We start from the raw sequence: 22,617 nt of genomic DNA, 5'->3' as shown, positions 1-22,617 counted from the left end.
TTTTCTATGTTTAACCCGAATGTTAGTATTAGATCAAGGGTGTGACCACGATACCAACGGGTGATCTGCGCGTTGGCATCCTTCATGTGGTGGAGCAACTGCAGGGGCACGTGGTCTGACCAGAGGGTGAAAGGGTGCCCCAGCAGGTAGTAGCGGAGGTTGAGGACCGCCCACTTGATGGCGAGGCACTCTTTTTCTATGGTGCTGTACCTGCCCTCACGCACCGACAGTTTCCGGCTGATGTACAGCACTGGAAGGTCCTCCTCCTCCTGGGACAGAACAGCCCCCAGCCCTCTGTCCGATGCATCTGTCTGCAAAACAAAGGGGAGAGAAAAGTCAGGGGAGTGTAACAGTGGCCCCCCACACAGTGCAGCCTTTACCTCAGAGAAAGCCTGCTGGCATTGCTCTGTCCACTGGACCGGATCTGGTGCCCCCTTTTTAGTGAGATCAGTCAGTGGGCTGGTGACGTCCGAATAATTAGGTATAAACCTACGATAATAGCCAGCCAGCCCCAGGAACTGCCTCACCCCCTTTTTGGTCTTGGGCCTCGGGCAGAACGCAATCGCTGCTGTCTTATTAATTTGGGGCTGCACCTGCCCATTGCCCAAGTGGACGCCCAGATACCGTACTTCCACCCGCCCAATCGCACACTTCTTCGGGTTGGCTGTGAGACCCGCTCGCCTCAGTGATCTAAGGACGGCCCTTAGGTGTTCTAGATGCCGCAGCCAGTCATTACTATAAATATTGTCCAGGTATGCGGCCGCATAGGTGGCGTGGGGGCAGAGGACCCTATCCACAAGCTGCTGGGACGTAGCGGGCGCCCCAAACAGCCCAAAAGGAAGTGTGACAAACTGGTGTAAGCCAAACGGTGTGGAAAAGGCCGTTTTCTCTCGGGATAGTGGAGTCAAGGGGATCTGCCAATATCCCTTTGTCAAATCCAGTGTTGAATAAAAACGAGCCATGCCTAGTCGATCGAGCAACTCGTCAATACGAGGCATTGGGTACGCATCGAATTTAGACACCGCGTTGACTTTTCTATAGTTCACACAGAACCAGACCGACCCGTCGGCCTTGGGAACCAAGACCACCGGGCTGCTCCAGTCACTGTGGGACTCCTCGACGATGCCCATTTCGAGCATGGCCTCGAGTTCTTCCTGAACCACCTTTTTCTTGTGTTCGGGCAGTCTGTAAGGGCGGCTGCACACTACCACCCCCGGAGGCGTCTCAATGTGGTGTTCTATGAGGTGGGTGCGGCCGGGCAGGGGCGAGAATACGTCAGAAAATTCTGTCTGCAACTGGGCGACCTCCATGAGTTGGGTCAGGGAGAGGTGGTCTCCACAGGGGACCAGAGCGGTGGGCGATGTCAATTTTCCCTTTTGAACCTCCAGCCCCAGCTTTGCCTTCTCTGGAACCACTGACACCAATGCCACGGGGACCTCTTCGTTCCCAAGTTTTAACAGATTGAGTTTGTAAATCTGTAACATCCCACCCCTGTCTGTTCGCCTCACCTCATAGTCGATGTCCCCGACTCACCGTGTGACCTCAAAGGGTCCTTGCCACCTGGCGATCAATTTGGAGCTTGACGTGGGCAACAACACGAGTACTTTATCTCCCAGTGTGAACTCCCTAAGGTGCGTGCCCTTGTCGTACAGATGGACTTGACGTTCTTGGGCCTGTCGCAAATTCTCCTGGGTTAGGTGCGTGACTGTGTGGAGTTTGGCGCACAGGTCGATAATGTATTGAATTTCATTTTTGCTTGTTGAAGGTCCCTCCTCCCAATTTTCACGCAGCCCATCTAGAATGCCACGTGGCTTACGCCCATATAATAATTCGAATGGGGAGAACCCCGTGGAGGCTTGTGGGACCTCTCGCACTGTGAATAACAGGGGCTCAAGCCATTTATCCCAGTTGCGTGCGTCCTTGCTTACAAATTTCCGAATTATGTTTTTGAGTGTGTGATTGAACCGTTCAACTAAGCCATCCATTTGTGGGTGATGAACGCTGGTGCGGATAGGCTTAATTCCCAGTAACCCATACAGTTCGCGCAGTGTGCGTGACATAAACGTAGTGCCTTGATCAATCAGAATCTCTTTGGGGATTCCGACTCGGGAGATGACGCAGAAGAGTGCTTCTGCAATACTACATGCAGAGATATTGCGAAGAGGCACTGCTTCCGGATATCGTGTTGCATAGTCCACCAGAACTAAAATAAAGCGATATCCTTGTGTTGACCAATCTAATGGCCCGACGAGATCCATCCCAATTCTTTTGAACGGGGTCTCGATTAGTGGCAGAGGGTGCAAAGGCGCTTTTGGAATGGCCGCTGGATTTAATAACTGGCATTCGTGACATGCTGTACACCACCTACAGACATCGCCGCGAATCCCTGGCCAATAGAACCAGGCCATTATTCGGGCTAGTGTCTTATCCTGCCCCAAGTGTCCGGCCATGGGGTTAAAGTGAGCCGCCGAGAATATAAATTCCCGGCAGCTCTTCGGGATCAAAAGCTGTGTTATTTGTTCCTTAGTCTGAGTGTCCTGCGTCACTCTGTATAATCTATCCTTAATAATGGAAAAATAGGGGAAGGACGGGGTGGCGTTTGGCTGGAACGTTTGACCATTGATTACTCTCACCTGGTCAAACACATGCCACAGAGTCTTGTCTCATGACTGCTCTAATGGGAAATCTGCGAGGGGTTCCCCGAGAGAGAGAGAGGAGGAGCCTGCTGCTCCTCACTCTGACGCAGTGATGACGTAGACGGCTCTGTGACAGCTGCTCCCGCCAATGCCACAGTGGGACCTCCCCCCGCTAAATTATGGCAGGCCCCACTCTTCACTAAATGCGTCATTAATTCCCCAAATCCCGACCAATCAGTCCCCAAAATTATCGAGTGGGTAAGGCGAGGATTAACCGCCGCCTTTCCTCTAGATTTCTCCCCTCGAAATAGAATGTGGACCGACACTAATGGGTAGTTGTGAACATCCCTGTGCACACATAACACCTTCACCAATTGTGCTCTCCCCAATGCCTCGTCTTGCACCAGGCTTTGGTGGATTGAGGTCTGATTACAGCTGGAGTCCACCAAAGCCTGATACGTATCCCCTTGGATACTCACCGGTATGCGATACGCTCTGGCCTGATCAAGGGCAGTCCCTGGCGTGTCAGGGATCCGGACCACCACACCCATCTCCATTGCCGAGCACTGATGCTGGAGGTGCCCCAGCTCCCCGCAGCGCCAGCATACCGGCCCAGGTTTTCCCTCTGCACCGGTGTTCCGGAGCTCACTCATCTCGGGGGGGGGGGGGGAAGACACAGACATGGAAGTAGGAAAAGGTAGGGCACTGCGGGTGCGGCGGGCCGGCTGGGGTGGAGCCGGCCCCCGCCTCCGCGGTGGGGGAATGGGGCGAGGACGAGGAACAGAAGGGGAGAGAGAGAGGAGAGGGGAGGAGAGGAGACGTGCTGTCCTGCCGTTGGAACAGCCACCATATGGTCCTCCGCCAGCTCGATGGCCTGATCCAGCAATGCCGGGCGATGACAATGGACCCACTCCGCTGTTCTTTCCGGAAGTTGGGCGACAAATTGTTCCAGCACCACCAGGTCGATGATTCTCTCGGCGTTGCGGTTGTTGGCCCTCAGCCACTGGCAGCCTTCAGCCACCGCCAGCAGGCGTCCCGGAGTTGCTGGCTAAACACGAGCGGCCGGCCGGCCGACCTCCTCCAGGTGCAGCGCGTGGAAGCGCTGCCGTTGCTGCTCTGGGGTGCACCCCACACGTTGGAGGATGGCCATGCAGAGGTCGGCGTAGACCAGCCGGCTGTCGGCAGGGAGCTGTAGCGTGGCCAGCTGCGCCTTGTCTGTTATCAGGGGGAGGAGGCGCACCGCACGCTGTTCCACCGGCCAACCCCACGCCTCTGCTGCCTGCTCAAAAAGAGCGAGGAAGGCCTCGGGGTCGTCGTGCGGGCCCATCTTCGTTAGGGTGAGATGGGGAGGGTCCACGGTGGTGGTGACGGTGGACCCTGCCAACGCGAGCAGGTGCCGGAACGCCTGGCGATCTTCCTGCTGCGCCAGCACCAGGGCTTCGAACCGTTGTTCCTGCTCCTTCCGGAGGGCAACCAGCGCCTGGTGCTGGCTCTGTTGGGCCGTGGTGAGGGTAGGAACCAGGTCCTTGAAGGGGGAGGACTCCGTGAGGCTGTTCTCTTCTGTACTCCGTCCCGGGTTTCGGCACTACTGTAGAAATCGTTCAAGGTGGGTGGAGCACAGAAGCACGGCAGGCCAGAACTGAGTTCTTTTAAACTCTTTATTTGCACTTTTCAGTGTCTACTTTGCTCTCCGAGTCTCACACACACACACACACACACACACACACACACACAAGCATTCTGGTTGGGGAGAGAGCTCCCTTTCTCTGCTCTCCCTCTCCTCTTATAGGGCGCGGTCACTTGGGAAGACACACAAACATAGGTTAATTTCTGTCAGGTGCAGTGATTCTGCCACTTACCTTCCCTGACTCCACCCTCCATTCACAGACTGACGCTTGACCACACCCCCACTGCCACAGTGTTCCACAGTTCCAACTTCGTGAAAATGGTCACTCCATGAAGGGGTTCAGAATCAGAATTGAGACGTGATGGGTGTACTTGTACTTGACAGTGATTTGTTGAAGGCATGGGCAGAGTGAACCATTATTCTTGCCAAAAAAGAAAAATCCTACCCCTACCAGAGATAAAAAGCAGCAAATGGTGCCATGCCATGAGGAAATCACTGATATACTCCTCCATGGCCTCCCTTTCTGGTCAGGACAAGTTATAGAGATGCCTGGAGGGAAGTGATACCCCTGGCAGGTGGTTGATGACACAATCATAATGGTGTTGAGGGGGTAATGAAAGGGCCCAAGTGTTGCTAAACACCTCCCCAGTTGGCATCTAAGAAAATTCAGGAGGCTCCATGGGTTACTGAACAATGTGTGGGCCAGTTGGGGAATGAGCAGACCTGAGGCAGCAGAGATGGCAGTGTGGACCCAACAGAGTACTTTACTGGAAGGCCAGTCCACGTGACACTTGTGGAGGGTGAGCCAGGGATAACCGAGGACTAGGGAAGCCTGGGGAGAGGAGAGGAGGTTGAACCAGCTGGACTCACTGTGGTTGCCAGAGATGAGGAGGTGCATGGGCTCAGTGGGTTGGCTTGGGTTGAGAGCAATAACCTGCAAGGGAGTAGAGAGGGGCTCCAGGGAACTGCTGGCTAGTTGGGCTAGCCTTCATCCAAAAAATTGACCTCAGCCCCAGAGTCTTTTCGGAAAAGGAGAGGCAGGGATGTTTGGTTAAGGCTGAGTATGTCTGTAAGTTGCAGGCAAGGTTGGGGGACAATGGCATCAGAGCTAGAGCTCATAAGGCTCCCCATAATCACTGGTAAGTGTCCCCTTTTGCCTGGATGGGATAGGCAGGAAGGAGGTGACCAGACTGCCAGCAGTATAGGCAGTGTCCTACCCTAAGCCTTCAGGCATGGCATGTTCAGTGGATGAGAAACAGGTCTGGCCCAGCAACATAGGTGCCTTGTTGGGAGTGCCTCAATTTGCAGAGAGAGATAGAGGAGGTGAAGAGTCAGTGTGGTTTTTTGATCAGTCAAAGATGTGTGGTGGTTTACTGTGGGGCGCACCCTAGTCCTTCTCTATGATGCTCCTGGAGGCAGTTGTCCAGTCAGGTGACCAGGGAAATTAGGGAGTCCAATCTCCCAGGTTTGTCCCTAGCTGCTAATTCATCCTTGCTTTGGTTGCTGAGCCCATTCTGAAAGACGTTCTATGCCTCATTGTTCCACCCTGCATCTGTCCAGAACTCCAATGCATACTCTGAGACACAGCAGGGCCCTTAGTGGAGCATGAGGAGGCACTGGGCAGCTTCCTTGCCCCAGATAGGGTGGTTGAAGATCCCCTATATCTTGGTGACAAAGGCTTGAAAGGAGGAACACATCATGCTGGTTCTCCCACATTCCCATGGCCCAATCTAAAGCTCAATCCCTGAGTAGCCCCATAATAAAAATGATTTTTGACTTATCTGTGTAGAAGATCTGTGGTTGCTGCTCAAAGGTCAGGGAGCACTGGAGAAGGAAACCTCAGCACCTTCCCATTTCTCCAGAATAGGGGGTTGGTGCTGGCACAGGAAGCTCTCTGGGCTGTGATCTGTTGAAGGCACTGTTCATGACAGCTAATTATTGCCCCCTGACAGGAAAGAGCCTGGTGGAAGGAGCTTGTGTCTGCTGGGTCTGTATCTGGCCAGTTCATTCTGTCAAGATTCAGAACAGGCAAACCCTAATGCAGAACACAAACAGTTACAGCCAAAGTGAGAGTTGATTTAGTCAGTGAAGGGCTGGAATATGGAGAGAAAGTGAGCAAAGGAAAGCAGGTGAGTGGCTGAGGCTGGAATTGAACCCAGGTAGCCATGGCTAGAGTGTGGTGCCTTAGTTGCTGGTCCAGTGGTAAATAAGAAGCAGCTGGTAGTTCAGGAAGATTGGCTCTGGAGTGAGGCTAAGTAGATAGGAGATCAACAGACCAGTGGGCAGCAGACTGGAGAGTGGTCTGGCTTGATGATGGCAAGAATGGTTCTTGGAACCAGAAGGGAAAAGCATGTGGGTAAGAGTACAGACAGAGCACTAGCAAACACCTTAAAACATGACAAAAATAAATGGCTGAGAGCGCATGCTACCACAGTGGCTGAAGCAATGAACTGGTGGGGACCTGCAGGAGTCCCATGGAGTGAGGCTGGGGTTTAGCATCACATGGCACAGAGATGCTAAATGCACACAAGCTCTCATGCTATGTTACAGAGAGTGAAGTTTGGGTAAAATTGTACAACTTGTGTGACACAGGAATGCAAAGTCCTGAATCTTTTTTCTTTTCTTTTTTTTTTTCTTTCTTGCAGGTGTTTCGTGGTTGTGGTCAGCCAAAGCTTTTGGAAAAGGGCAGAGTTTCCCGTGATGTCTCAGGCAAATTTGATGCCAGATTTACAATGACAGAGTCTACTGGTACAAATCTCCAAAAACTGGTAAACATTTACTACATTAATAATCTCATTGTAATTTTAAAATTAACTGATGTACAGCAAAGGCAGCTAGCAAAATTGCACAGGCTGCATGATTAACACAGCTTACTACCTAGCTAATTACCATTAAGCTAAAAAAAAAAAAGAATATGCTATTTACAACTTTCAGCTAACACATTAGTGTTAACTTTCAGCTAACACTAGCTGAAAGTTGTATAAACTGCGCATATGATTAGCTACCAAGCTAATTAGCATTAGCTAAAAAAATGTGAATATACCATTTACAAGTTACAGCTAAGACTAGCCAGCAAAGTAATTTTTTATCAAATCGACAACTCATCCCATCTCATTATCTCTAGCTGCTTTATCCTGTTCTACAGGGTCGCAGGCAAGCTGGAGCCTATCCCAGCTGACTATGGGCGAAAGGTGGGGTACACCCTGGACAAGTCGCCAGGTCATCACAGGGCTGACACATAGACACAGACAACCATTCACACTCACACCTGCGGTCAATTTAGAGTCACCAGTTAACCTAACCTGCATGTCTTTGGACTGTGGGGGAAACCGGAGCACCCGGAGGAAACCCACGTGGACAACATGCAAACTCCGCACAGAAAGGCCCTCGCTGGCCAGGGGGCTCGAACCCGGATCTTCTTGCTGTGAGGCGACAGTGCTAACCACTACACCACCGTGCCGCCCCAAATCGACAACTCAAAAAAGCTAATTTAAAGTGTGATAAAATAGATTATATCTCTCATACACATTATGATTGTATTAAGTCATGAGTGCATGATATAACAAGAGTGCTCTGAGAGCACAATATCCCCCACTGGCAACTAAATTATGCTATAAGTGCTTAATACACCTTCATGAAATTGTCAAAGTACAAGTTTTGTAATCAAGGGCCATAACTCTGGTGAAATGCGACTGAACTGAATGAAATTGCAGTATGCATATTACCAACATATAACAAAGAATCCTGTCAAGTTTCATGAAATTCCTACAAAAATTGTGAGAGGAGTTGATTTCAGAAGGTGGGTACCCTTCCCGGGACAGACAGATGGACGGATGGAAGGACGGACGGACATCGTGATATAATCCCCCTTCGGCCATCAAGTACTATTCTATGTGCTGCTGAATAATGAGTGTGGAAGCCATGTTCTATTAAACCAATTATTAATGTGATTGCAGCTAGGACAATTCATGCATATTAATGATATACTAGACTCCTTGCCATCTTCTCATTCAGATATCATCATACAAGTCCATTTTTATTCTTCATTTTTAAATTACCTGTTGCTTTTATGTTATATCCCATTACATTTGACAGCAAATAACACACTTTTCTTCTTCCGTCTGTATTTTCTATTCCTGAATTTTTGGGGTTTAAAGGTGAGTGTTTGTGTTTTAAGGTGCTGGTCTGGCATCTGGCATTGGTCACCTGCATCTACTCAAGAAAAAAATCTTGCAACCTCAGTGGTGTGACCCACACACAGGTTATTTTTATAATGTAAACGATAAGCACTGAGTGGACAAGCTGACTCTGAATATGAGAAATTTTCTCAGCATAAATACAAGCATAATGTCTGGACTCCGAATATGGCCCACAGTTAATTTTGTCCATTGTGTTTCTCACACTCACATCCTTGCTCTTGTCTAGTGAAGGGAAAATCCAGCTGAATGGAGCACTATGGTAAACTGAAATAGAATTTTTTTTAACAGATTGAGCCTTATTTTTCAGGGACATATTATTTCAACCTGAGACAAATCCATTGTTTCTCTATCTCTCTCTTATTCTACTTCTACAAACATTAATATTAATAAAATGATTTGATCAAAAGATTCATGCTGAAAGAGATTTTGTGGAGAGTGCTTAGGTTACCTTTAAGAGTTTAATGAAAAATGGCAGTCATTTTAGGGGAATTTGGATGATCCATATGCCCAGGCGCAGGCTCAGTTTCTTCAGTGTCCTGCATTTGGAAAGAGTGTCTCTCTCTCTCTCTCTCTCTGCCTCTGTGTGTGTGTGCGCGCGTGTGTGTGTCTGAGCTGACTGTGGTAAACCACTTCCACAGACAGAGTGTTCTTACCCACACTGCACATTTGGTTTCATCTTTTAGCAGCAGTTGCATTTATATTTAGTGTCGTGTGATGTTTCAGTGTTCTAACACTCAGTGGATGATTTATGCATCAGTTTAACGAACTAGACATAATGCAGGTCTCACTAGCTCTTAAATATATATTTGTGACTTGTTATAAAATGTAATCTTGATTGTAATTTTGACCACAACACAAATATTTGTCCTAAATGTTAAGTCTTAACTCCTAAACCTGGCTCTAAATATAATTCTTTGAACCAGAATCATACATCCAATAGTAACACTCATCCTGACAATGACACTGAATCCTAATCTTAATCCTAATCCTAACCCTGATGCCAAATCTTAAACCTAATCCCAAGGATAAAATCACAACCTGAAACTGAACCTGAATTAAACTGCTGAATTGTTATGTCCAATCCTAATCACAACTCTTTGATAATCTCAAAACAATAACAATAAATAAATAAATAAAAATTAATTAAAAAGGTCTCTAGTAATTTAGTAATGATTTGAAATCCAAGCCAATTCATTTTACAGAGGAAAGTGTCAAAGTTAATAATTTTAATGAAGCTTACCTTTTCTTTTCCTACATTTTCATTCAAACACACACACACAGAACAAAACAGATTGCTGGAATCCTTAAATGTCTACTTTTTTATGTGACCAGTTTGTTTTTAAGTACTTTTACTTATTTATTCAAGGCGATACCATGCTGTTATGTAATTATAGTTTTCAGCAAATTCCACAATAACTATTGCTTAGTGAGCCGAACTGCGCCAAAGTAAACAAGACAATGGCAATGATGCCTGTATTTTTGCTTTTTGTATTGTGTATTTTTCTGAACACAGTATTTTTCACATGACACAAAACCCAAACTGTCAGGGAAATATTTAAAAATTTAAAGAAACATGTACAGAAATATTATCGTTATGCAGATTTTTACCAGCCTCAAATACCATGGCTGTGTAAGAATCCTGTTTTCAATGCAGCTTATCTACTTCTTTTAGTTTCTCCACCAAAGGTAGAGTATTTTGGGGGAAAATAATAATGGAGTAAACAATCCACTGTCACTGATAGTCTGCATGAATCTATAGTCTGGGCTGAAAAGAAATCAGACCTTTTCGCTTCTTCAGTCTTCATTCTGTGTGTTTTTACGTAGGACTAAAAATTGTTGCTCAGGGGAAGCCATGGCTTTATGATTAGAGAAGCAGCTTTGGGACCAAAAGGTTACTAGTTCAATTCTTTAGACCAGCAAGACTAGCTGACATGCCCTTGAGCAAGGCACCCAATCCCTAACTTCTCTAGCAAGACTGGTGGTGTACTTTGTGTCTGATTAGCCAAAGGAAAAAACGGATGATGTGATTATTAGTTTGGGTGGTGTCTGGCTAAAAAAAATAATAATAAAACCACCTGTTAAAACCACTTAAGACAGGGGCCCTGCATTTATTTTTTTTTAAATCTTGTTTTGTATTTTGTAGGTAACGGACATTAAGGGGAAGCTTTCACAGTTTAAAACATTCTGGTCATCGCTGCCTGAGTTTGTGTGTCAGGATGAAAATGTAGCAGCAAGACCAGATGAGACAAACTGTTGGAACAAAGAGAAACAAGGCTGGTATGCTAAAAACGTTAATACACAAAGCAGAGTAGGTTGTTTACCACCTCATATTTCATGCCTTGCTTTGTGTTTTTGTATCAGGAACATCTCGGACATCTTCGACGAAGAGTTTATAGATTTTCCAGTGATGCTTAGCACACTAAAGCACGCTTTTAATGGCTACCAGTCACACTACGATGACTCCAGTAAGACAATGCACATCGAATTCTTCACAGAATATTACCCAAATGGCCTTAACTCACTCTCTCTCTCTCTCTCTCTCTCAGGTGATGAGATGAGTGGATCAGGAAGTGGGAGTGGCTGCATGGAGTCGTGTCTTCCTCCGACTCCCCCTTTCATCACCGAAAAGCCAAAGACAGAATGGTCCGCCACCTCACGCCTCCACCAATGCAACATTCTTCTTCTTCTTCTTCTGTTGGTTCTGTCCATCCTCACATCTCTCAACCAGCAGAGATAATACACACTTTTACTGTGTATCAGCATAAGTTGGATTGAGGACTCCAGGATGAAGGAAGTGAAACTGACTTTATGGATGTTTACTTTCTTCATGTCCACTTCATTTTTTTCCATTACAGAGTCTTTGGTGGCATCCTTTTTTATTTTCATGTAATAACCACTACATTTTTGCCTGCTTTGATTATGTCTTTTAATATCCTTTTGATTAACATTCAGTTCATTTATGACCATATTAAAGGTGCTTTGAGTAGAATTTGTGCTCTTAATGGTTACAAGCTGAGTCTCCCCTCCTGTGCCAAGACCTGATCTTCCCAGGCAGTCTCCTGTCCCAGTACTAATCAGGCATTTTGTGCATTAGGTGGTGCTGATCTCCATTTCCATGGCCCTCTGCCTCTCGCCTATTACATAGCTAGGGTTACGGGGGGGGGGGGGGCTGGCCCTTTGGTAACCGTGAGAGTTTAACTCCGTACTCGCATCTGTATTGCGGCATGCCTCACCAGATTTATGATGGTCTTTGGGTTACAAGCTGAAATGTATCAAAATCATTCAAATGACTTGCTCACCCAGCTCCCTGAAGCCCCGTCTCCCCAAAATCGACATTGTCTGTCTGTATGACAGTCCACAGCAGCTAAACTGGCATTCAATTTCATCCACTTTGCAGTTACTCGATATTTACTTATTTTCTTGTAGTGTCATTACTCCTTTTTTGTGTGGGGATGAAAAGGTTTTTAAAGTTACAGTACACATATAATACACTTGATGCACTTGCTTTGTTCACCAGATATTTCCACATTATTTGGACAAGTAATAATAATGATAAAAAAAATCAAATACAGTGCCTTGCATAAATATTCATGCTGTTGAATCTCCACATTTTGGTGTGTTACAACCTGGAACTGAAAAAGACTTGGACTGGGATTATGTACAGTATGTCACAGATCTACACAAAATGGCATGTTAAATAAATATAGTCTGCAAAATAATTTGCAAATAATTTTTTTAATGGTGAAGCAGGGTGGTAATAGCATCATGTTTTGAAGATACTTTTCATCAGCACAAACTGGCAAATGGGTCAGGGTAGAGGACAAGATGGATGGAGATAAGCACAGAGCAATCCTAGAAGAAAACCTGTTCCAGTTTGCAAGCAACTTGAGAGAGGGGCAGAGCTTCAACTTCTAACAAGGCAAGCATATTGGCAAAGCTACACTGTAGTGATGCAAAACCAAGACCCATATCCAACTGAGATATATCCCTGAAGAATTACAGCTGTAATTGCACCCACCCACAAGACGACTGAGTGCTGTCCTAACAAACTGTCTGCTTTTTTGTTTAATTAACAGTGAACTAATTTTTTTGCACTTTCAAATGTCAGACAATCAAATGATTAAAACAAACAAACAAAACAAAAAACCCAAATGAAGTCTACTTCAGTACCAGGTTGTAACATTACTAAATATGGTTTTGTGGTGTTACACTACTTCCGTATTGAAAGTATATATTTAAATGGAGGTCAGATGATTAACTAACCAAGCTACATTTTGAGCAGAAATGACTGAATGTGATGTAAAATATATGTAGAATGTACTGTTGGGATGGTGTGGAGAAATGTGATGTGTTTTAAATTCACTTTATGATTGAAACTGTAGACACAATGAAAAAAAAATTCTAGCTTTTACTCACATGCCCATAGATCTATAAACTCCTTTTATCAGGAGATACACTTGGTGACCACTTTAATAGAAACACTTATACCTCTGTTTATTTATGCAGTTACCCAATCATCCAACAAGGTGACATTTTAGTGATTTTTCAGCTGTCCAGGTTGGGTGAAACTATGCCACTGTAGTCTCAGATTCCTGTTTATGGCTGACATTAGTGGAACCCTAAGAGTTCTTCTGCTGGTGTAGTTTACAGGGACGTAGCTGGAGGGTTTCCTGGGGTGCCTGTGACCCCCCCCCGTCAGACCATGCATTTTTTTTCAATAGCCGCATAAGAATATTAGAAAAGCGCCCACTGTAATTTTTCTAACATTTTTTTAAAACCAGATTGTCACCTCAGCCTCATTAGGGTTTCTATAATCTTGTATGGACTTCCTGTGGTTTGGACGCGAAAACCCAGTTCTGCACAAGCGCAACACGATCGCACTAGAAAGCACGGTCAAGCTGCTAGTGTAGCTGCAGTCTTTTTAGTTGCGAATTACGAGTATTTCCTCTTGTATCAATAATTCGCCATGTCAAAACAAGCGAAACTTTTCTCCTTCTTTCGACATGAAGAGGTAAGCAATTTATTATATATTTTTCCATCAAAGTTGCATTTTGTGGCTTTGAAGCTAAGTTTTAGTGTGCCATTTCAAGAACACAACATCAAGAAAATGTGGAAGAAACAGCAATAATGGAAGAGCCGGTTTCTAAGCTACCTAAAACTAGCAATTGTAATTATTTCTTGTTACATATTTTTCATAGTTCTATTTTAGTACGAAGTCAATTTTTTGATCTGCATCGGTTGACTAGGGTAAGATGTCGAGCCGCTATCCATACACTGCCAGATAAGGCTGATTTGGCCCAATCATTGTCTGACATCTCAACAGCTCGCAACATGAGATGAAAGAATGATGCAAAGACCGTGTTATTTTCTCAAATGTATTCAAATGTATTATTTTTTTCATTTACAAACCTGCAGGTATGTACTCAGGCTGCCAGTCAGTGTATGACCCCCCCCAAAAAAAATCCTAGCTATGCCCCTGGTTTAAGCTCTTCATTGTGTTGTGAGATGCTTTTCAGCTTACCATGGTTGTAAAGAGGGGTCCCTTGGTTATGCTGCTGCCACATAAACAAGCAGGTGTACAGGTGTTCCTATTCAAGTGGCCGGTGAGCAGAGGTGGAAAGTAACGAATTACATTATTCGAGTAGCTTTTTTGTGGACTTATACTTTTTCAAGTAATTTTTAAAGAGTGTACTTTTACTTAAGTATGTTTTCTTTTAAGTAGTGTACTTCGGTACATTTTACATCACAACCGTTACTGAGTAAAAAAATAAATAAATAAAAAATAAAAAAAGGCTAAAACGGAGAAGGGGAAATGCGTTCTGGAAATGAATCACGGGAAGGACGGTTGTCATGCGCGCGAGTCTCACACAGACGATGGCGGACATGCACCGGCGCTTTAAGGGGGGGGGCTCAAGCCCCTGGGCCACAGCCAATCAGGGGCCTTGTAATATTAATAAAATAATAAACTGTCGGAATCGTGGGCCTACATTAACGTACGGATAGAAATAAGGTTAGAAATAAATGAGCGCACAGTAGCCTGCCGTAAGAGACATGGTGGATGTGGTTCGCGAAACGAACACCCACAACTGTACCAGAATAAAATGTAACAAAATGTAACGTCACGCACGAAAGCGCGCCAAAGACTGCAGACTACAGACTACTGAGACACAAATTTAGAGGCTTTGAAAGATGAAGCGTTCACATGTTAGCGGGGCGCATAAAAGGAAAAAAAGAGAGATGCAGGTAATGATACAATCGTTGCCTAAAGTCACAGACTTTTTAAGGTAAGGATCACCAATCTGTTCAGAATATCAGCTACTTATCAGTTATCAGCCTACCAGCAGCTAGGCTATGTGCAGCTAGGCTAGATATGCCATGATCTGTCCAACAGTAAAATAAATCAGTTGTGATTTGAATACGTGTCGTGTGATTTGAGTTATAATCCTGTTAGTATAATAGCATATTTCGATGGGGATAATAAAATGTCTAAAACGGCATCTACTGAAGAAATTGATGAAAAGATTGTAGCCTATAATTTTCACAGTTCGGGCAGCAGACAGAGTAAGCATACTGAGGGGAATAGCAATACAAAGCTAGCGCAGATCCACATTTCTCGCTAGCTGTGTTGGGTGTGTTGTTAACCCGTGTGGATTTAAGTGAAATACTTGAGAAGTTCTGTGGTCAAGACAACGTTTTAAGGTAAGGACACTTGATTATTAATGTTTGCCCGCCGTGGCTTGTTGTTGACAAAAGGCCCACATGATTTTGCCTTATGCAGCTACTGCTAGCGTCATGCTTTGAACTAGGTTAAGCTCATTTGCGCTAAAGGATGGGTTTATTGAAGGACTTTGATGTAGCTAGTTTCTTTTTAAAAAATCGTATGCTCAAAACAGTATGCCCGTGTTCATCATGTTTAACTTTTTTCTTGATGGAGTGTGTGAAATATTGTTGCAAGTGGTATTTCGATGCAGTCATGTCAAAAAGGCAGTTGAATGCACAGTCTTATTCAAGGAGAAGGAAGACTTGCATGATGCTTGACCATAGATCGGTAAAATAGACCCTAGTAGGACTTGGTTTTGTGTATTTCGGTCTGTAGAGTTATGAGTTTGGCCGCTGTCCATGGTGTTTACGTTTCATGTGGCCGCCGAGCCAAGTACCATCATCATCATCATGTTCCCCTGTCAAAAGTTAAACTCTCTAGGGGTGCTTCTGCTGTAGCAGTTGCTCAAAGTTTGATTTGTCCATCATACGTCTTATCTGTTGGGTGTCTATGCCCAGCAGATTTTCCCATTTCGTCCATTTGTAACCATTTTTGTCAAACAGGAGCTGCTTTTGCACTTGGTTATTGCCCATCCGGCAAACGTGAGCAATATATTTTAGTTGTTGTACGTAGCAGGATAGTTTTATATCCTGGGTTCCTGTCAGTTTCCGGAGGTCAGCATTGGACATCTTGTAGCTCCAGTCTATATCTTCATTTGTAGTGTTCTTTTGGTCAGGGGCATTCTTTCGTTTATATCCACCTTTAATCATTTTCCTTAGGAAGCCGTGCCACACTACCTCAATTTTGTGAATTTCACTGGATGATAGTTGCCATGCCTGTGTGCTGTACAGGAGACGAGATCGAACGCATGCCACTAGGAACTTTATACGGGTTTTTAGTAGTATTCGGTGGTCGGTTAGAACGTGTTTCAGTTCATTCCATTTCATGAATGCAGCACTTATCCTAGCATGCAGGAAGTGTGAGGATTCATCACAGTTGCTGACATTATAACCAAGATATTTAAAGGTGCGGACATTTTTAATATTAGTGCCGCCAAGGGAAATGATACTTGGTTTACATTTGATATCCTCATTGATGTTAAAAGCCATTGTTTCTGTTTTGACATAGGATATAGGTCTTATCATACAACTGAAGAATATTCTGAAGCTCCTCGATGGATCCAGCGAGTATGGCCTGATCATCTGCGTATAGAATCTCTGTTATGCAACCCTCTCCTGATGCTCGTGCTTTCGTACGCATTTCTCTTGTGGATACCTCATTTGGAATGCAATATCTGAACTTGAAGCCTGTATCTGGGTACAGTTTTGATATCTCATGCTGTGCAATCCTGACAACAAAGTCCATATAGATATTAAAAACTGATGGCGATTCTAGGGCACCTTGTCTTACAGTGAATGTTTGTTTTCATGCCGCCGAGCTATTTTTATGTATTTTATTTTTTAAAAGGACTTTTCTGTAGGTGTGTGTGTGTTTTATGTTTACAACACATAGGTCTACATTAGCGCACGCGCGCTTGTGTGGTTATCTCTGGCCATGCCCCTGCGTGAAAGTTACGCAGTATCACTGTCCTGTCCGTGGTAATAATCAGAACCGGCTCCGTAATGATAATGCGTGCGTTCTTCTCTCCCTCTGTGGTCGGATGTGTTGAGCGATGTGAGCGTGGGCCTTGCGCAGCTACGCTGAGCCAAACGTAACCTATCGTAGGCTTCTAGGCTAATTATGCGCTTACACTGTAAATGCTTGACACGTATTGCAAATAAAATAAGTGTGTTTTCCTGGCCAACGGTAAGGGTAGGGTTGACAGGTAGCCTATGAGGGGCCTAGCCCCTGGGCCACGGGTGTTGATAAAGCGCCCCTGCGGACATGGAGGAGACCGAGGAACCTGTGGTGGACGACCCTGCAGAAAACGCCATTTCTTCCAGTAATGAAGTGCACCCCTGGCCCTACATATGTGATCACTTCAGCTTCGTAGAGAAAAGGGGTGACAGTTTCATTATGCAATGCAGATTATGTGTGCCCAAGAAGGCAACCATTGCGGCATACAAAAATTCGACGTCTAATCTGCGCAAGCATGTTGAGGTAAGTATTGTCATTGGCATCATAATCACGGGCGCAGATAGAGGGTGGGACGGGTGGGATTCGTCCCACCCAGATTTAAATTCACCTCGTTCGGTCCCCCCCCACTTATAGGGAGGAAAAAAACGTCTATGCTGTCTTTCTTTGCATAAGGCAAACCTCACGAAAAAAATCAAAAGACTAATTACCATTCAGTTTATTGAGGTGCACAGCAGTGTATACATAGTTGCAACAACTCACATAAAACAAAACAAAGACTGATATTTGGTTGGTTGAGCTGCGCAGACTGCACAGGTTGCGAGCTCGAGCTTGGTTGCTATGGTTACCCACAACAAGTTTGACAGGCATATCGGGGTTGGGGTTGGTTTGCTGGCAGCTTTGTCCCCCCCAGTTCAAAAAACGTATCTGCGCCCCTGATCATAATGTTTCCTTTCCATATTAAAACCGACAATAGGCTGGTTATATTCCAAAAATAGTGGATGGCATTGCTAATGTTGAAGTAGCAACCTGTTGGTACTGTAACATAACGGTAACTAGTCTGTTATTCGGTTGGCTAATCATGCAAGCAAGTTAGCTCGCCAACCTGACGTGATCAGTCCTCCTACCATTCTACATCCAACAGGCCAGAAAGGAATACTAAGCAAAACAAATAATGTTTGAATTGAATTGTTCAATAACACACAGTGCACACAGGCAAGCTACGAGATTTCGGTGCAACATTTCACTTTCATATTTCGTGTACAATGCTTTGTGTGTGGTCAGGGCGATGTAAACGACATGACTGTGTGTATTGACCTTTTTTGTTTGTCTCAGTTTTAATGCAGCATTATCCTAAGCATTCAATTTGATACACTTCCTTTAAATAAAACATCTGGGTTGAGATGTACATATATCCTTGTTTCCTCTTCTTTTTCATTTTTGCACAACACAATGGAGGCAGAAAACACCCATTGTTAAAAGTAACGTTTTACTTTTACTCAAAGTACATTTTAAATGATCTACTTTTTACTTTTACTTGAGTAGATTTTTTGTCTGGTAACTTTACTTGTACTTAAGTAAAATTTCATCAGAGTAACAGTACTTGAGTATAATATTTTAGTACTCTTTCCACCTCTGCCGGTGAGTCTATTGCCGCTTTTCCACTACAAACGCGGCTGAGCCGTGCCGAGTCGAGCTGAGCGGGGCTATTGAAGTTGCATTTCGACTACAACTGCGCTGAACCGTGCTGGCTGGAAGTGGGTGGACACATTGGGTGGAGTTAGCGAAAGTGGGTGGATGTCACGTGATGTCGTTAAGCAGCGCAAACAGTGACATCAGTGACAGTGGCGGAACAAGTCAGAGCCGGGCCGGGGGCGGGGCAAATGACCGGGCATTTTATTAAAGCTTATCATAACATCATTTTAGGCTACAAAATGTCCGCAACTGCGGTGTTTACCAATTTCAACACTACCGGGTGCAACTATGTCATTTAGTACATCAAGTCCTTCAAACGAACATGTAACTCAGAAACAAAAAAACATTAGGATACTGTACATGGCTCATAATAAAACATCAATAGCCTATACTGCGCACATTATTTGAAGGGCATACGAATGAGCGCTCAGAGGTTGCAACGGTGACAGGAAGAGTCAGAAATAAAAGGAGGGCGGTGCAAACCTCACTGAATGCACTGTGTTTACCAATTTCAACACTACGGGGTGCAACTATGTTATTTTGTACATTAAGTCCTTCAAACGAACATGTAACTCAGAAACAAAAAAACATTAGGCGACATACTGTACATGGCTCATAATAAAACATCAATAGCCTACTGCGCGCATTATTTGAAGGGCATACGACGAGCCTTGCGCTCCGCGAACTCGTCCACGATGCTCTGTATGTCACTGATTCAGTGAGCTTTTAAGCGGTAGTCTCACGACCCGAATAGTAAACAATAAACATGGAGGACATGGAGTCGTTAGTGTTGCTGGTCTTGGTGCTGTGACTTGTTGTCACCGACAACGCCAACAGATACTGGCAAGAGCGTATAGATGAGGCGAGGCGCATAAGGCTTCAGAAATTCTCGTAATTCATAATTATTATTCTTCCGGGTTTGCGGTGTTTACAGATCCCAGCGTGCTCGCGGGGCGTGTGTGGGCATGTGAGGACACTCCTCCTCACCAATCAGTGCACAGGGGAGTGTCTGCTCACGCCCCCAACCTCACTCGGCACGGCTTGGCTCGCTTCAACCCCACTCCAAAACGGTGCGAGTTTTAGGGGCTATGCAGGGCTGAAACGAGCTGAGTCGTGCTGGTTTTTGGTAGTCGAAACGCGAGCCGTGTCGGGCTGAAGTGAGCTGAAGCGAGCTGAAGTGAGCTGAAAAAGGGTAGTGGAAAAGGGCCATATGCCACTGGTGTGTTTTGGAAAGGAATCCAAATCTGAGTGACTTAGCAATGCTAATGTAATTGCGTAACTACAGAAATATATGCAGCAAGCCCATTTTGCATATTAAGGTTCATTTACATGCAGAAATAAACAGAAATGTCTTTGACTGAACATTTATTAAGTCTCAGTCATTTGGATCAGTGTGTGATATGAATAAATCAACGAAAAAATCAAAACAAACATCTTTAACAGCCTCTTTGTTCATTTTTCTGAAATGTCATGTAAATTTGGGGATTTTTTATTAAATTCTTTCTAATACTGCTGCAATGATTTTTCAGCTATTTAAACATTTTATTAAAACTTAACAGTAAATGTACAGTAAGTAATACAGACACCTAAATAAATTCACTCTTACCTATGACTCCATGAAAATATAGTTATGATAATTTTCACCCACAATGCAATTGTGAATAGTAAGCCTTTGATAATAAAAAAAGTAAAAAAAAAAAAAAAAAGACACACCCAACAACACCAAAGCGGCACGAGGGAGCAGATGGGAACAGTGGCGCCTTGTTGTGATGTATATCGGGGAAGCTCCAGAAACCGGAAGTGCGCGCACAGCGTCTGAAGCCAGGACTTTTAAACATCATTTTCCATCACTACGAAAGGACTACAGACAAGCCCAGTCACTTAATAAAATGGCAGTTTATTTCTAAATATTATGGTATTAATGCAGTAGTCGTTTGTTTGAAAAGGTTTTAAATTAATACTGACACCGAATTTCACGATTCTCTATGACTACGTGAAAGTAAAGCAATCTGGCAGACAGATGGCGCACTCTATTGTACAAATACCCCATTACTCCAAAGTGTTGGAAATGCTTGAAAACAATGACAAACACAGGCTTGAACAGTGGGTAGGTAGCTGGGAAAACTTTATTTTAGCCTTCAGGGAATTAAATTAAGTAGATCTACAGTGGTGCTTGAAAGTTTGTGAACCCTTTAGAATTTTCTATATTTCTGCATAAATATGACCTAAAACATCATCAGATTTTCACACGTCCTAAAAGTTGATAAAGATAACCCAGTTAAACAAATGAGACAAAAATATTATACTTGGTCATTTATTTATTGAGGAAAATGATCCAGTATTATATATGTGAGTGGCAAAAGTATGTGAACCTTTGCTTTCAGTATCTGGTGTGATCCCCTTGTGCAGCGATAACTGCAACTAAATGTTTCTGGTAACTGTTGATCAGTCCTGCACACCAGTTTGGAGGAATTTTAGCCCATTCCTCCATACAGAACAGCTTCAACTCTGGGATGTTGGTGGGTTTCCTCACATGAACTGCTCACTTCAGGTCCTTCCACAACATTTCGATTGGATTACGGTCAGGACTTTGACTTGGCCATTCCAAAACATGAACTTTATTCTTCTTTAACCATTCTTTGATAAAACGACTTGTGTGCTTAGGGTCGTTGTCTTGTTGCATGACCCACCTTCTCTTGAGATTCAGTTCATGGACAGATGTCCTGACATTTTCCTTTTGAATTCTCTGGTCTCATCTCATCTCATTATCTCTAGCCACTCTATCCTTCTACAGGGTCGCAGGCAAGCTGGAGCCTATCCCAGCTGACCACGGGCGAAAGGCAGGGTACACCCTGGACAAGTCGCCAGGTCATCACAGGGCTGACACATAGACACAGACAACCATTCACACTCACATTCACACCTACGGTCAATTTAGAGTCACCAGTTAACCTAACCTGCATGTCTTTGGACTGTGGGGGAAACCGGAGCACCCGGAGGAAACCCACGCGGACACGGGGAGAACATGCAAACTCCACACAGAAAGGCCCTCACCGGCCCCGGGGCTCGAACCCAGGACCTTCTTGCTGTGAGGCGACAGCGCTAACCACTACACCACCGTGCCGCCCCTGAATTCGCTGGTATAATTCAGAATTCATTGTTCCATCAATGATGGCAAGCCGTCCTGGCCCAGATGCAGCAAAACAGGCCCAAACCATGATACTACCACCACCATGTTTCACAGATGGGATAAGGTTCTTATGCTGCAATGCAGTGTTTTCCTTTCTCCAAACATAACGCTTCTCATTTCAACCAAAAAGTTCTATTTTGGTCTCATCCATCCACAAAACATTTTTCCAATAGCCTTCTGGCTTGTCCACGTGATCTTTAGCAAACTGCACACGAGCAGCAATGTTCTTTTTGGAGAGCAGTGGCTTTCTCCTTGCAACCCTGCCATGCACACCATTGTTGTTCAGTGTTCTCCTGATGGTGGACTCATGAACATTAACATTAGACAATGTGAGAGAGGCCTTCAGTTGCTTAGAAGTTACCCTGGGGTCCTTTGTGACCTTGCCGACTATTACACGCCTTACTCTTGGAGTGATTTTTGTTGGTTGACCACTCCTGGGGAAGGTAACAATGGTCTTGAATTTCCTCCATTTGTACACAATCTGTCTGACTGTGGATTGGTGGAGTCCAAACTCTTTAGAGATGGTTTTGTAACCTTTTCCAGCCTGATGAGCATCAACAACGCTTTTTCTGAAGTCCTTAGAAATCTCCTTTGTTTGTGCCATGATACACTTCCACAAACATGTGTTGTGAAGATCAGACTTTGATAGATCCCTGTCCTTTAAATAAAACAGGGTGCCCACTCACACCTGATTGTCATCCCATTGATTGAAAATACCTGACTCTAATTTCACCTTCAAATTAACTGCTAATCCTAGAGGCTCACATACTTTTGCCACTCACAGATATGTAATATTAGATAATTTTCCTCAATCTACTTTTAGGACTTGTTTGAAAATCTGATGATGTTTTAGGTCATATTTATGCAGAAATATAGAAAATTCGAAAGGATTCACAAACTTTCAAGCACCACTGTACATTAATGTTCTGGTACAC

General features: G+C 44.6%; 1 protein-coding gene across 1 annotated transcript in view; it reads left to right on the top strand.

Moving 5' to 3' along the window:
• The window catches only part of gpc6b (glypican 6b), a 111,363-nt gene extending 100,001 nt beyond the window's left edge, over window positions 1-11,362 (top strand). The window contains exons 6-9 of the mRNA XM_060936719.1: window positions 6,909-7,031; window positions 10,606-10,739; window positions 10,824-10,927; window positions 11,009-11,362. Of these exons, the coding sequence (XP_060792702.1) occupies window positions 6,909-7,031; window positions 10,606-10,739; window positions 10,824-10,927; window positions 11,009-11,199 (552 nt within the window). The 3' untranslated portion in view covers window positions 11,200-11,362. The remainder of the gene's footprint in view (window positions 1-6,908; window positions 7,032-10,605; window positions 10,740-10,823; window positions 10,928-11,008) is intronic.
• The last annotated feature ends 11,255 nt before the right edge of the window (window positions 11,363-22,617 follow it).

This window comes from Neoarius graeffei, chromosome 13, assembly GCF_027579695.1.
Source record: "Neoarius graeffei isolate fNeoGra1 chromosome 13, fNeoGra1.pri, whole genome shotgun sequence".
Lineage (NCBI taxonomy): Eukaryota > Metazoa > Chordata > Actinopteri > Siluriformes > Ariidae > Neoarius > Neoarius graeffei.
This window is presented reverse-complemented; position numbering and strand designations above follow the sequence as displayed.